The sequence below is a fragment of the Agelaius phoeniceus genome, chromosome 4 (assembly GCF_051311805.1).
Source record: "Agelaius phoeniceus isolate bAgePho1 chromosome 4, bAgePho1.hap1, whole genome shotgun sequence".
NCBI lineage: Eukaryota > Metazoa > Chordata > Aves > Passeriformes > Icteridae > Agelaius > Agelaius phoeniceus.
The window spans coordinates 48,741,521-48,754,191 of record NC_135268.1 but is presented as its reverse complement, the minus strand read 5'-3'; the positions used below and the strand labels follow the sequence as shown (position 1 = coordinate 48,754,191).

The following is a 12,671-nucleotide window of genomic DNA, read 5'->3' as shown; positions in this document are numbered from 1 at the left end:
ACACTGAGAAAAGACAAAAGACAAGAAAGTCCCCCTCAGAGAAGAACAGAAAGACTCTTAAAGACCTATGCACTCATTTTTATCAATTAAAACATCAATTTGCCCTGATATATTACAGACCATGAACCATTTGTCTATAGTGATAGCATAGTTTTAGCATGTCCTTACATGTAAAATAAAATACCATTTGCCTGAAGAGGCATTATCAACTAGAGATGCTGCCAGGCAACAATTGACACTTTATTTCCTAAACAAAACTGCTTAGGAAACTGTATTCACGTAGCCACATTATTACCTCCTTTTTTTTACCATCTCAAGGAAAACTGCAAGACCTAATTTAATGTTTGGATTATAATGAGACTAAAAAAAATAAATAAACCCCTACATCTTGCTATTTGACAATATTTTTTAAACTTATCTCATGGTGCCAACTTTAAAAGTGAAAAATATGTAAAGCCATTCAGAAATAAATGTCAGAAGTTGAGACACATGACAGATAAGTTACCTTCTCAGAGGTTAAAACAAATTTGATGCAGCAAGGTTTTAGTAACAGTGTGAAATTTTTCTGAATCATGTTAACAAAAGCTTACATAATTTTAAAAAGCAAAGAAATGTCAGCCTTCTGAACAGTTTTTTGTTGTTGTTGTTGTTGTTGTTGTTGTGCACATGATGTACAAGTACCATTCCTTCTAAAGGAACACCAGTTTGCCTGGTTTTCCCAACAGAAATAACTTTGTAAATGTACCACGAGGAGCTCACCATGGCCAGGGATAGTCTTTCTTCCCAAAATCATCATCTGTCAGAGGAGAAGATACAAGGAAGAGGCTGTCCTTGGCCCACTTTTGGATACACACCAGATGAAATATACAAAAGCATCCACAACAGCTCCAGACCTAAAGAGCAGACATCAGGCACCAATTGCTTTAAATTAGGTTTCTGTTTCCACTGATGAAAATCCGTAACATCTGAAGAAATACTTCCCTTCCAAAATGGTTTTTCAAAGATAGATTATACCCACTGTTAGATCAATACATAGATTCATACCTGTTACAGATTCATACCTTAATCTTTTTTCCAACTCCCATGGGAAGGTTTTGACAAGGCTGATGGAGCCCAAAATACTCGGATAATCAGAGAAATGTTGATTTAAACAGTGTTGGAGGTCATGTAGCACAAACTGATGCCCAAAGGACTATTGCCAGCTTAGCTCTGTTCAGACACAGCTTTGCCAAGCAAAGCTGGAAGGCCCTGAGAGATGGGGACTCCATAACCGTTGTGAGGAAGCTACTCCAACTGTCATATTGCCTTCCTAGAACCCAATCTGCACCTCCCAAGGCTCATTTTGTGCCACTCTCTCTTATTAAACCACCTGGCACCATAAAGATGACTTTGGCTTTAGCCAAAACTGTAACAATTTGGTAAGAAAAGTGCAGAAGAAAATTTTAACTGTTTTTTTTAATAACTTTAGACAATTTTATGACATAATACTGTGAAAATGCAGATATTTTCTCCAGTAACTTACAGAGGACAGTGCCAATGACTAAGTTTCTATAACTATAGTAACTAACTTCCAAAAACTAAAGCTAAGCAGGAGACATTATGTAAACAAACAGACTTCGCCAAAATTATACAGATTCAAGATAATTAGCAAACCACTGAGTTATAAAAGAAGGCTTTCAAGTTACCAAATCATCTCACTTCTGCTAAGGTATGATTATCTCTATCAAGAGTCACAGAAATATGAAGCTAAACTCATTGAGGTCTGAAAGAATATGGATTAAATATGTTAAGAATTCATACAAAATATATTGCATTTCTTTTTAGAAAGAAGTTACTGACTATAGTTTCATTAGGTACTTGTAGTCTGTGTATGTCTATAATAAGAAATTTAAATATTTTCGGAAATTATTTATTATTATTATGTAGTTATTTTTATTATTATTATTTCACTTCATTTCTTCTTCATGTCAAACACACAGTTGATGCCTCAGGTTTTAGCTTTTATATTTTCCAGATTCTGTACTGCTTTGTGTGGAGCTCTGAGCTTCATATTAAGGGAAGGTGAGCTCTCTTCACAAAGTAGCTTAGACAAAACAATTCCTTCTCTAGCTGGGACCCAAGGACAGCCAATCCAAATCTCAGGCCCAAGAGCACAAACAACGGTGGAATAAAGAGAGAAAAACAAGGAGGATGGGACTTCATACCCTAAAGCTGTAATTGGACAATTAACTCCAATATGCAAATGTTCCAGAACTTATAAAAATGAGAGACCTTGTGACCGGTTGCCCCTTTTTTGTGACCATTTTGGGCTCATCTTGGGTGCAGCCCTGGCTGGGCTCTTGTACTGCCCGAGGTGTGTCCATTGAGGCCTTTTAATAAATACCTACTTTATTCCTTAACTGTGTCTAGACTCTGGTCTAGGTCATCCTTCACAAGGCATCACAGTTATACATGTTTTTGGTTTATGTACCTCTAATAGAAAAAGGAAAAAATATTTGTCCTGAAATCTTTCCCACATAAAATGTACTTATATGAAATAGGACAAACTTCTCTGACACACACACTTCTTTTTCACCTGATCAGCACTAAGGGCAGTGAAGTTTATCTTAGTTTCCTTGCTGTAAATCTAACAATAATATCTCCTAATGTTTTAGTATTTCATGTTTTGCTTTACTGCTCCATAGCTTACTGAATACACAATTTCAAGCACTGGCATTCAAGCACTTATCCTTGTCACCTGCTACTACCTAAAACTTAAAAATAGCTATTTTACACAATGATAACAAACATATGACAAAAAAAAAAGACATATTCTGATTTCAAGCTACACATATAACCACTTACATCTTCCAGTGTTTCCGAACCCAAAGATGCCAAATTTGCATTTAGTTCTTTTACCATTTTAAAGCTATCAATCCCAAGAATAACCTCAATAATATAATACAAGTTATTCAGACAGTAACATTTGTTTTGCCCTAAAAGATTACTGTAAAGTACTTACAGCTTGGTTCCTTTTAACTGAAGCAATGCAGATGAGACATGTCATGGCCCCTGACTGAAAAGCCTCATTCATGTACTGTCTCGTACGTTCCAGTTCACTTGCATCTCCATCTTTAATGGAAAAAGATTTTTAAAGCAATTAGTAACATTTGATCTGTTATTTTGTAGATGTTGAAACTACTGCACAAGTATTTTTTCTGAATAAAGCCAGTCATGTATTATTAAAAAAGCCACACTTTAAACTTGTTAAAAGCTATACCATTGCTTCTGCACGAAAAGACAAGAAGTACACCCAGCATGCACTGCTGGGAAAGAACATTTTTAATGTAAGACATAATAGAGTGCCTTCCTTCCAACTAAAGTAAAATTCTATTGTACAATGATACTACATTGCTTATGCTTTCAGACCAAAATAAAAGTCAATAAATGAAAAAAACATTACCAGTTTGACTGGTGTAAATGGTAAATGTTTTGTCCAAAATCTTCCCCTGTTTTGCTTCAGCATCTTCATCATCATCTTCAGATGAGGAGCTTAATTGTTCTTCAACTAGCTTTTTTGCTGCAGCCTGATTAGCCTTCTTAATTTCATCAAATTTCTTCAGTGAAGATAATTCTATTAAGAGAAAATACTAATGATGATTAATATCATGATAGCTAATTGTAAACACACATTCAGTTCTACATACTTTCACTTGTCCTTTTCTTTAAAGAGTTTGCTGATTTTATTTTTTTAAGAGTATTACATCACTACCATTTCAATACCACACAAGAAGAGCTAAATTGTATTTACTTCTTTACTGTGCATTATAATAAAATCCACAGCAGGAATTATTATCTATCAATTACTGTTGACAAATCAAACCTAACATATCTGAATATAAGCAACTATGATGCTGCTTTATGAAAAGGATACTTTAAAAAATCCCAGACATCCCACACAAACACAACTAACACACGAGGAAGAGGAAAAACAAAACACAACACGCAGTTTTGTTTATAAGAAATTTACAGTTATAACTTGCAGGTACCATACAGGTATTTCTCCAGCATGTGGTATTTCTTAAATTATGACTTTCACTGATCTCCCTCAAACTCAACAAATCTTTACTGCAAGAGTGTGTTCACGCTATTGCACAGGAGATTTTTCTATTAGACCCAATATATTTACCAGGGTTTCATCAAGTTTAGCTTTAAGGCTTTTCTTAAGAAACTATGCTGCCACTGAAAAGAGCCGTCTTTGGCACTTCTCTGCTGTACTTACCGAGGACGAACTTACACTCCCAGCTGCCGCGTACACCGTGCACCCGCACCTTTCCCAGACCGGAGCGAAGTGTTTCCCTGACCAGCGCACCTAACGCTCTCTCTACCGAGCAACTCCCTGGCTGTTTCCAACCAGACAGAAACATTTCATCCATTACTTCACACTTTACTCTAATGCTTCAGGAAGACGGTGCACCCAGTGCACCCCGGCGAGGGCTTAGCCCCTCGCTCCTCGCCACTGCCCGAGGCCTCCGCGTCTCTCCCTGGCAAGAGCCTGCAGGCAGGACTCGGCACATGGCGAACACCGGCTCGACACCGCCGAGCAGCGCGGGAGGGAGGCCGGGGCCCGCCAGCCTCCCTTCCCCGCGCCGCCGGGGACAGCCCCGACCTCGCACCTGCAAGGGCTCCGGGCACCGCCGGCTCCCCAGCCCGGGGCCCGGCAGCACGGGTAGGGGGCGAAACGCGACACTCACCGCTGGCCCCGTCGCCGATGGGCCCGGCTGCCGCGGCGCGGGCACCGCCGCGGCCCCGAGCGGCCGGGGGCCGGGCGGCCGCACCAGAGCGAGCGGCGAGCCCGTCCCCGGGCCTGCCGCGGCCCCGGCCGCCCTGACGCCACTGAGCCTCCATTTGTCCCTCACCAGAGAGCGAAGGACGGCGGTGGGACCAGACCCTCCGCCTCCCCCGCTGCCGCCACAGCCGCCCGGGGAGCGCTCCGCCCGGCCCAGCCCGGCCTGGCCGCTCCGCCCGGCCGTGGAGGCGGCGGCGGCGCCGCCGGTGCTCCCGCGGCAGCGCGACTACAGCTCCCGGCGCTCCCCGCGCGGCGGGCGGGCCCGCGCCGGACACCGCCTCTGCCGGCCGGGCTCGGAGGCGGGGCTGTGGCTCTGTCCCCGGGTCACAGGGTGTCCCAGCTTGGAAAAGGTGTGAGATCACCGTCATTAACCCAGCGCTGCCACGTCCAACATTGAACTGTGTCCCCAAGTGCCACATCCATACGGCTTTTAAATACCTCAAGGACTGGTGACTCCAGCACTTCCCTGGGCAGCCTGTTCCAGTGCTTGACAACCGTTTCGGGTGAAATTTTTCCTAGTAACTGGGAAACCTAGTTACTAATCTAAGTAATCTAAACGAATCTAACCTCTCCTGGCGCAAATTTCCTCTCCTCCTGTCTCTTGTTGCTTAGGAGAAGACACCGCGCCCCCTCCCCACACTACCGCCTCCCTTCAGGTGCTTGCACCAGCGATAAGGTCCCCTGAGCTTCCTTTTCTCCGCAGGGAGTGTCGGGCAGCTGCTCCTGAGGCATGCGGTTCTTGCAGACATTTTCTGCGCAGCTCCTGTAATTCCTATAACTTCATAGCTCCTGGAGGATGAGAGTTAAAAACCGACCACAAAGCCTGTTTAGAAACTTGACTGAAGCACATCCAGAAAGTTTTAGCGCACAGAAATATGTATTGAGGAACCCGTGTGCCTCCCAAGTTCTGACAAATAATGGTAGGTTGAAATCATTTTAATTCTATTGACCTTTCCTCATAGCACTTGCATCATGTCGTGTGCCAGGAGGAAACTTTGCATTTAGCCTTTTTTCAGCAAATACCTTCTCATGAAAGTCGTTATAGAAGATTTCCAACCATAAGTAGTCTGAAAATAGTAAGGAAACCACTGGAGATAAATTCTGGTTTTCTGTTTTATTTTGAAATTGTTTAAATCAAAGAGTTTTTATTCTCAAGAAAGAGGCAGCTAGTGAATACAATTCATGTCTTAGACTGAAGAATCAATACTGAAAAAAAAGTTAACAGTAGATATCTGTCCTTTTTTTAATTAAATCTTCATATCACACATTTATCTAATAAAAAGTCTTAAGCACTTCAACAAAGTGCCTTCTAAGTGCCTAGTAGCCATATAGGATAAGTTGCTGCTGGCATACAGATTGCAAATTATATTCAAGACCTGAGCTGGAAGAATGTTGATTGCAAAGTCCAACTCTCAAAATGTAGCTAAATACCAGAATAATCCTTGTTCCTGTGTACAGGGATAGAATCTTTACTGACAGGATGGCATACCTTTTCCCCTTATCATCTAATGAAGCCATTTATCATTCAAAGCACAGATCAACAGGGCATGAACAACCATTTTGTGTTTGTATTTACCCTTGTTGTTCTATATATATCTTATGCATTAGGTACTTCAGAAAATTTCATCCTTGCAGTAAATCAGGAGCTATTTCTAAATCTATGGCATACTGGAAAGCAGCAACATTACAAAATATAAAACAGCCAGAAAGGAATGCACTTTATAAAATACCCAATTTATATTATCTCCATCTCATTAAGCAGAGAATGCAAGTGTAGAGAGATTATTGACAGTAACATGTACATATGTATTTTTTGAGAGTGGCCGTCCAGTTGCTCAGGGTAATCAAACATCCCTAAATAGAGAATTATCCATTCTCTCTTTACAGTTCCTTGCTTCACTCCCTTTCATCAAACTTTTACAATGTTATGTGTCTATGATCAAATTCTACTGAAAATACCCAGCTGCAAACACTCAGCTGAGACTATAACTAAGCAAAATATTTTTTTGCAAATGGAAAAAGAAAAAAGGATACATGGAGATAATGCATTTTAAAGCAGTTGAAAATTGATCTAACATATGAATCTACCAACTTTACTATCTCAGAAGTAATTATGAAAAAAAGAAATCCTCTATCAGTGGGAAAAAGCAGCCTCTTTAGTCATATTCTTCCCCCAACAGCATCTACAGAAGACACTGGAGGAAGAAATTGTCCTGTTGCTGTTGTGTCTTCCCTTTGCACTCTGCCAGCATAAACAAGTGTTACATTAGGGACATAAACATTTTTAATTACAAATCTTCAAAACTTGATAGTCCATGTTCTGCAGCCACGTGATTACATGGAACAGAACAATTTTTAATGCATATTTTTATTTCTATATTGTTTGTTCTTATTGTGAAAAGAACACTAGATTATAAGCCATCCATATCTTTCATATTGATGCTTGCATAAAATTGAGTTTTCTCCTCTCTGTATTCCAGCCTTTGTGTGTACTATCCTGAAAAAAGGTGTATTTCAATCTGCCCACTTGTATTTCAAGAAATCAGCCAAGGTGGACCCATGAAGTAATAGTATTTTCCAAATCTTACAGCCTTCAGTAGTCGCATCTACATTGTAGATGAGAGTAGATAATATTAGTAGATATACCTAATTCTTTTTATAATACTGCATACTTAATTAATTTCATGCTAATCAATATATATTAAAATGTGCTCATTTATACACAAATTTAATATAAAGGTAATGACTTCAAATTGTTACCAAACCAAACCTTTCATTCTTTCCATAAGCAGACACAAAGAAATAGTTTTAAAACAACCAGCAAAACTTCCAGTATTTGCCAGTATATGACAATGTACGTGCATCTGCCATAGAGCAGCGTTACAGAGTACAAAACACATTAGCAGATAATAACACTTGTTTGTGCAAGAGCAAAGTGTTATCTTCCATTCTCATTCTTGATTTCTCTTTTTCTGCCCCAAAGCTGCCAAATATGTGCTACTTGTAGGAGATTAGTGACATTGTCTCAGCAAATAATTTTTTGTAATTAATAGTCAGTTATCACAAAGATTAGAAATCAATGTGTTCAGCCCCAGTCAGAATTTGACCCTCAGTCTTATTGGCAACTTCCATTGTTTTTATTCTGCTTTTGACAATCCAGGTTTATCTGTGGATGGATCTACTTCTTCTAAGTCTGCAAATTCTTCCTCCATGACTGGCTTTAATATTTTCTCTATTTGTGTAAGTCTTTTTTTCACTTTCTGTTGTGCACCTTCATACTCAGCCAACAACCTGGCAAACTTTGTTTGCAACCTGTCCATAGCACGTTCCATGTAGGCAACCTTCTCTTCCAGATCTTTAGGATCACTTCCTAAATTTGCAATTTCAATGTCCAGCAACCCATCTTTCATTAGGATTTGCTTGCCTTTTTCTTCCAGCATAGCCTTTGCATCTGGATACTCTGTTAAAGCCTCCATGAGATCATCTTTAGACAGACAAAACAAGTCTGAGTATCCAATACTTTTAATATTGGCTGTTCTTCGATTGCCAGCTTTGCTACCCTTGATGTTAAGAATGCTGATTTCTCCGAAGTAGCTGCCATCACTTAGGACCACAAATTGGGTGATTCCATCATCAGCAACTACTGCCAGCTTGCCTTCTTTGATAATGTACATCTCTCGTCCAATATCTCCTTTTCTGCAAATATAATCTCCAGGACTGTATACTTGGGGCTGGAGTTTCAAAACCAGTTCAACCAGCAAACCTGCTTCACAGTCCGCAAAAATCCGAACTTTTTTTAGCGTTTCCAGGTGAACGTTGATTGCAATCTCTGCTCTTAGTTTATCAGGCAGATACTTCAAGACTTCCCTTTCATCCACAGCCTTTTTGTTTGTCCACAGGTAGTCAAACCACTTTATAACTCTTTTTTCCATGTCCTTACTCACATTCCGAAAGTGCATATACTGCTTGATAGCATCAATCCTTGCCTGGAACTCCGCCCTGGCAGCATTCATGTTGGAGATCATTGATCCCACATTACCAACGATGGTAGCAAAGATCAGTACTCCAACCAAGAAGTCAACAACCACAAAGAAATACTCAGAATCTCTTACAGGAGGGGGAGTTTCACCAATAGTAGTCAGGGTCAGTGTTGACCAGTAGAGACTGTAGACATATTTTCTAGTCAGGCGGGCAAATTCAGGGTCTGAGGTGTTGGGGTAGACCCACGTGTCAGCCCCAAATCCAATGGCTTTTGAGATGGAGTAGTACACACAGGCATTCCAGTGAATAATAATCACAATGTACATGACAAGGTTAGAGATCCTGAAGATATTTGGGTAGTTTGTTCTTGTTTCTGTTCTCTGGAAGAATTCAAACATCCGAGCTACTCTGAGTAGTCTGTTTATTCTTAGTTCTGGGTAATTCAATCCTAACTTAAAGTATAAGAGATCAGTTGGTAAGATTGACAGAAAATCTAGTTTGAATTGAAAAGATTTCTTGTATTTCTCTCGTAGCTTATGTTCTTCTTTCACCAGAAGACCTTGCTCCAAGTAACCTAAAATAAAATTGTAAATAATAAAAGAAGCTACAGGTTCAAATATGTTGAGTTTAAGGTCAGTCCAAATCTACTTTGAAAAATGTTTTGGGTGCAAATTCCATATGGAACATAATTTCTCTTTTTACTATTTAATTTCTTATTTCCAAATAGTCAGCTTAGTGCTATATGGTTCAGCTATGAAAGATAAACAATTCCAGATCTGAATATTTTCCTCCACTTTTCCACTATGGTGAACATCTGGAAAAAAACCCTCATCTTCCCCTCCAAAGAAACCTCCACAAGCTATAGAAAGGGTGTTTAATGAGGAAAAGAATCTGAACACAGGAACTGCAGTTACATATTGAGTGTATCTACTTAATAGCTCCATAGGTTAATATTTTAAAATAAATAGTTGTAGCTGAAGTTAATGGGATGTCTTGCTTGCTCGATAGTGTTGAAAATGAAGCAAATACTTGAATATCCCATTAATACAAAAACCAGATCTAGGTGCTTGTTTTTCAGAGCCCCTGATCCTTTCTTGGCTGCACTATGTTTTTTTGTCTTGTTGAGTCAGCTGCAGGCAGAACAGCTTGTACCTGCATATCTCAAACTTTATGTGTCCTTTGAGTAATACATAAAATTTCATCAGAATTTCTCCTACTTTTACAGTAAGGCTGCAGTCTTTCAGAAATCTAATTCAGTGTCTTTTTTTCACTATTGCACCTCATCAAGGCTATTCAGATAAGAGAAGTACTGGACTTTTGATTTAAAAAAAAATGGCATAAATATGTAAAAAGGAATAATTAATCCTTAAGTATATTTACCTGTCCTTGTCCGTACAAACATATCAGCAACATAAATGGCATCAGAAACATAATCAATAATAAACCATGCCACTAAGTAATCATGCTGAAGCTCATCAAAACAGGCTCTGAATATGAAAAAACAAAAGTAAATTACCATAAAACAAAAATTAAATGCATGTATGAATCAATGATTATTTATTTATCTAGTCAGGGATATTATGATTTTCCAGAAGTTGTATGTAGTCACTAAAGGAATACATCACCTAGCAATAATCATGGTCCAGTTGTACATGACAGGCATTGTGATACAAAACAACCAGTTGTAATATATATTTCCTGCTGGATCAATGGTGAAAATATCTTTCTTCTTCCTAAGTGGTAAGCAGGGGGGAAAAAAGAAATTTAATGAGAGACTTGAAATACACATCTCATTTTTGAGGAATTAAGCATTCCAGAAATTATTATTGTGAAATAAGTGGTCTTTATCAAAGTTAAAGTGCATGGAAGATAGGAAGTTGGTACGACTTGGTGTGACACAAATTTAGAATCTAAATTTTGCTGACCAAAGTTAGCTTGGCAGTCTCACTTTACTCCATAGTGGCACATGCCATTTTTAAATTATTTTTTCCTACCCAAATAATTATCTTGTCTGATAATTTATTTTATCATTAAAAAAAAAAGATTATGTCACCATTAAGTTTTAGATAAATATAAATCATTAAATTAATCATGCCTTTCTCACAGGGAAAAGTCTGAGGAAGATAAAACATTGGCATAGTTTACATAAAGAAACCAAAGAACAGGAAATCATACAACACAGGTTTCTACTGCACTGTCTTGAGTTTCTCTTCCTTAGCTAGAAAATTATGAATTTACCAAGCAGTCTATAAAGCAACAACGTTTAGAGCATAGAAGAGTTTACTGGCTTGTAGGTGCCTTTGTGTGTGGAAGAGGTTGCTTTATACTGGCACATGATTTGCTGCAGTGTGTTTTACAAGAAATATTAGATAATCAGAATCCAAAGGAGATATATCTCGATTAAGGTTTCAGATCACCTCCACGCATGCATATTTCTGTTGCCCACATATGAAGTTAAGTCAAAACAACTCTGCTTTAGGAAGAACAACAGCAGTCTTTACACTCATTCACTAAGGTATAAACATCTTTACAGGACATCTGTGAATGAATTTGTTCTTACATCAAAAGCAATTTTATTGCATAGCATAACTGGACCTAAACAAAAAATACTTACTCTTCTGTATTTTCTTTCTTCTTCAACTTATCTTTACTTTTATTTTTCTCCTTTTTTTCTTTGGTCTTTTGTGTTTCTCCATCCTTTTTCTTTTCTGGCTTGCTAAGAAATAGATTAACATTTTCCATTGTTAAGGACCAAGTAAAACATATGTAGAAAAAAACCTAAATCTCTTGGAAATAGTAATATTACTCTTCATCTTACCTCTTCTTTTCTTTTTTCCTTTTCTTCTCCTCTCTAAGAAAAATAAAAAAAATATGATAGGGTCATGGGATGCACATCCTGTTTCTTCAACATCTATTTATTAGAAGCATCTGAATTCAGTAAGGATAACATTGTACTTATGTGTTTAGCCTTCAAAAAAAGTGTTTTTCTTATTGCTTGTTATTTCACCTAGAACTACTTTTGTTTTAAATCAATAGATACAATATCCATAACTTTGGTAATAAGGATCATCAACATCATAACTGATGTGCATGAAGTGAAATGTATGTGCAGTCTCTTTTGGGCTTACCTGAATGACATAACTGTTTCTAATGAAACAATTCGATATTTATTATAATTATTTATTTCTGCTTTTATAATCAAAATTCCAGTACTCTCATTTAATCAAATGGCAAAGATACTTACTCATCTTTATTACTATTATTGTTAATATTGTAGCATGCAAATACTCCAGGTAGATACTGTTGCCTGGGAAACAACAAAACAACATAGTTATATGATATCTGCTGAAATTTAAAAAACAAAAATCTCCTAAATATTTACAATAAGCAATATACTGTAATCTTAAAAACTTTGGTTTTTGCTAAGAGTGAAGAAAATTATATGATAGCAAGTATATGTGCTTAGATAATCCTATATAAATCATCAAACTAAGAAAAAAACCAAACCAACAAAAAATATATTTGACATACCTATTTTCCCCTTCATGCATCAGTCCATGGTCCTTACTGGTGTCATGCACTACCACACTGGGAACAATTGTATGGGAGTGATGGGTCTCAATCACTCCTACCTTCATGGTCAGGTTTAACTTGGGTAATTGAAGAAGACTGAACAAAAAAAGAATGAAGTCATTTCACCACTAGAATAAGTAGCTTTTTTTTTTCTTCCTCCAAGAATGAATCCTTTACATTCTTGTTTTCCTGAAGCCCCACAAGAATATTTGCAGTTTCCTGTTTCCCATGACATTCCCACCAGACAAGAAAATGACCTGACAACTCCTGCTAAAGGGAACGTTGTACA

At 38.2% G+C, this 12,671-nt stretch overlaps 2 protein-coding genes across 3 annotated transcripts in view; both read right to left on the bottom strand.

Annotated features, from left to right (window-relative positions):
- The window catches only part of NFXL1 (nuclear transcription factor, X-box binding like 1), a 45,366-nt gene extending 40,287 nt beyond the window's left edge, over window positions 1-5,079 (bottom strand). Inside the window, exons 1-4 of one of the 2 annotated variants that reach the window (XM_054632670.2) lie at window positions 4,734-5,079; window positions 3,443-3,613; window positions 3,002-3,111; window positions 760-893 (exon numbers count right to left, since the gene is read on the bottom strand). In XM_054632670.2, coding sequence (XP_054488645.1) covers window positions 760-893; window positions 3,002-3,111; window positions 3,443-3,613; window positions 4,734-4,887 — 569 coding nt within the window. In that variant the 5' untranslated portion in view covers window positions 4,888-5,079. Of the gene's footprint in view, window positions 1-759; window positions 894-3,001; window positions 3,112-3,442; window positions 3,614-4,261; window positions 4,616-4,733 lie in introns of those variants that run through there. The other variant, XM_054632671.2, reaches the window with a different exon arrangement.
- A 2,886-nt stretch (window positions 5,080-7,965) lies between these two features.
- CNGA1 (cyclic nucleotide gated channel subunit alpha 1) lies at window positions 7,966-12,447 on the bottom strand. Its single transcript, XM_054633704.2, is given in 7 exon segments — window positions 7,966-9,383; window positions 10,190-10,296; window positions 10,435-10,542; window positions 11,424-11,525; window positions 11,628-11,653; window positions 12,050-12,120; window positions 12,336-12,447. Coding segments are annotated over 7 exon segments (1,944 nt in total).
- Window positions 12,448-12,671: the final 224 nt, after the last annotated feature.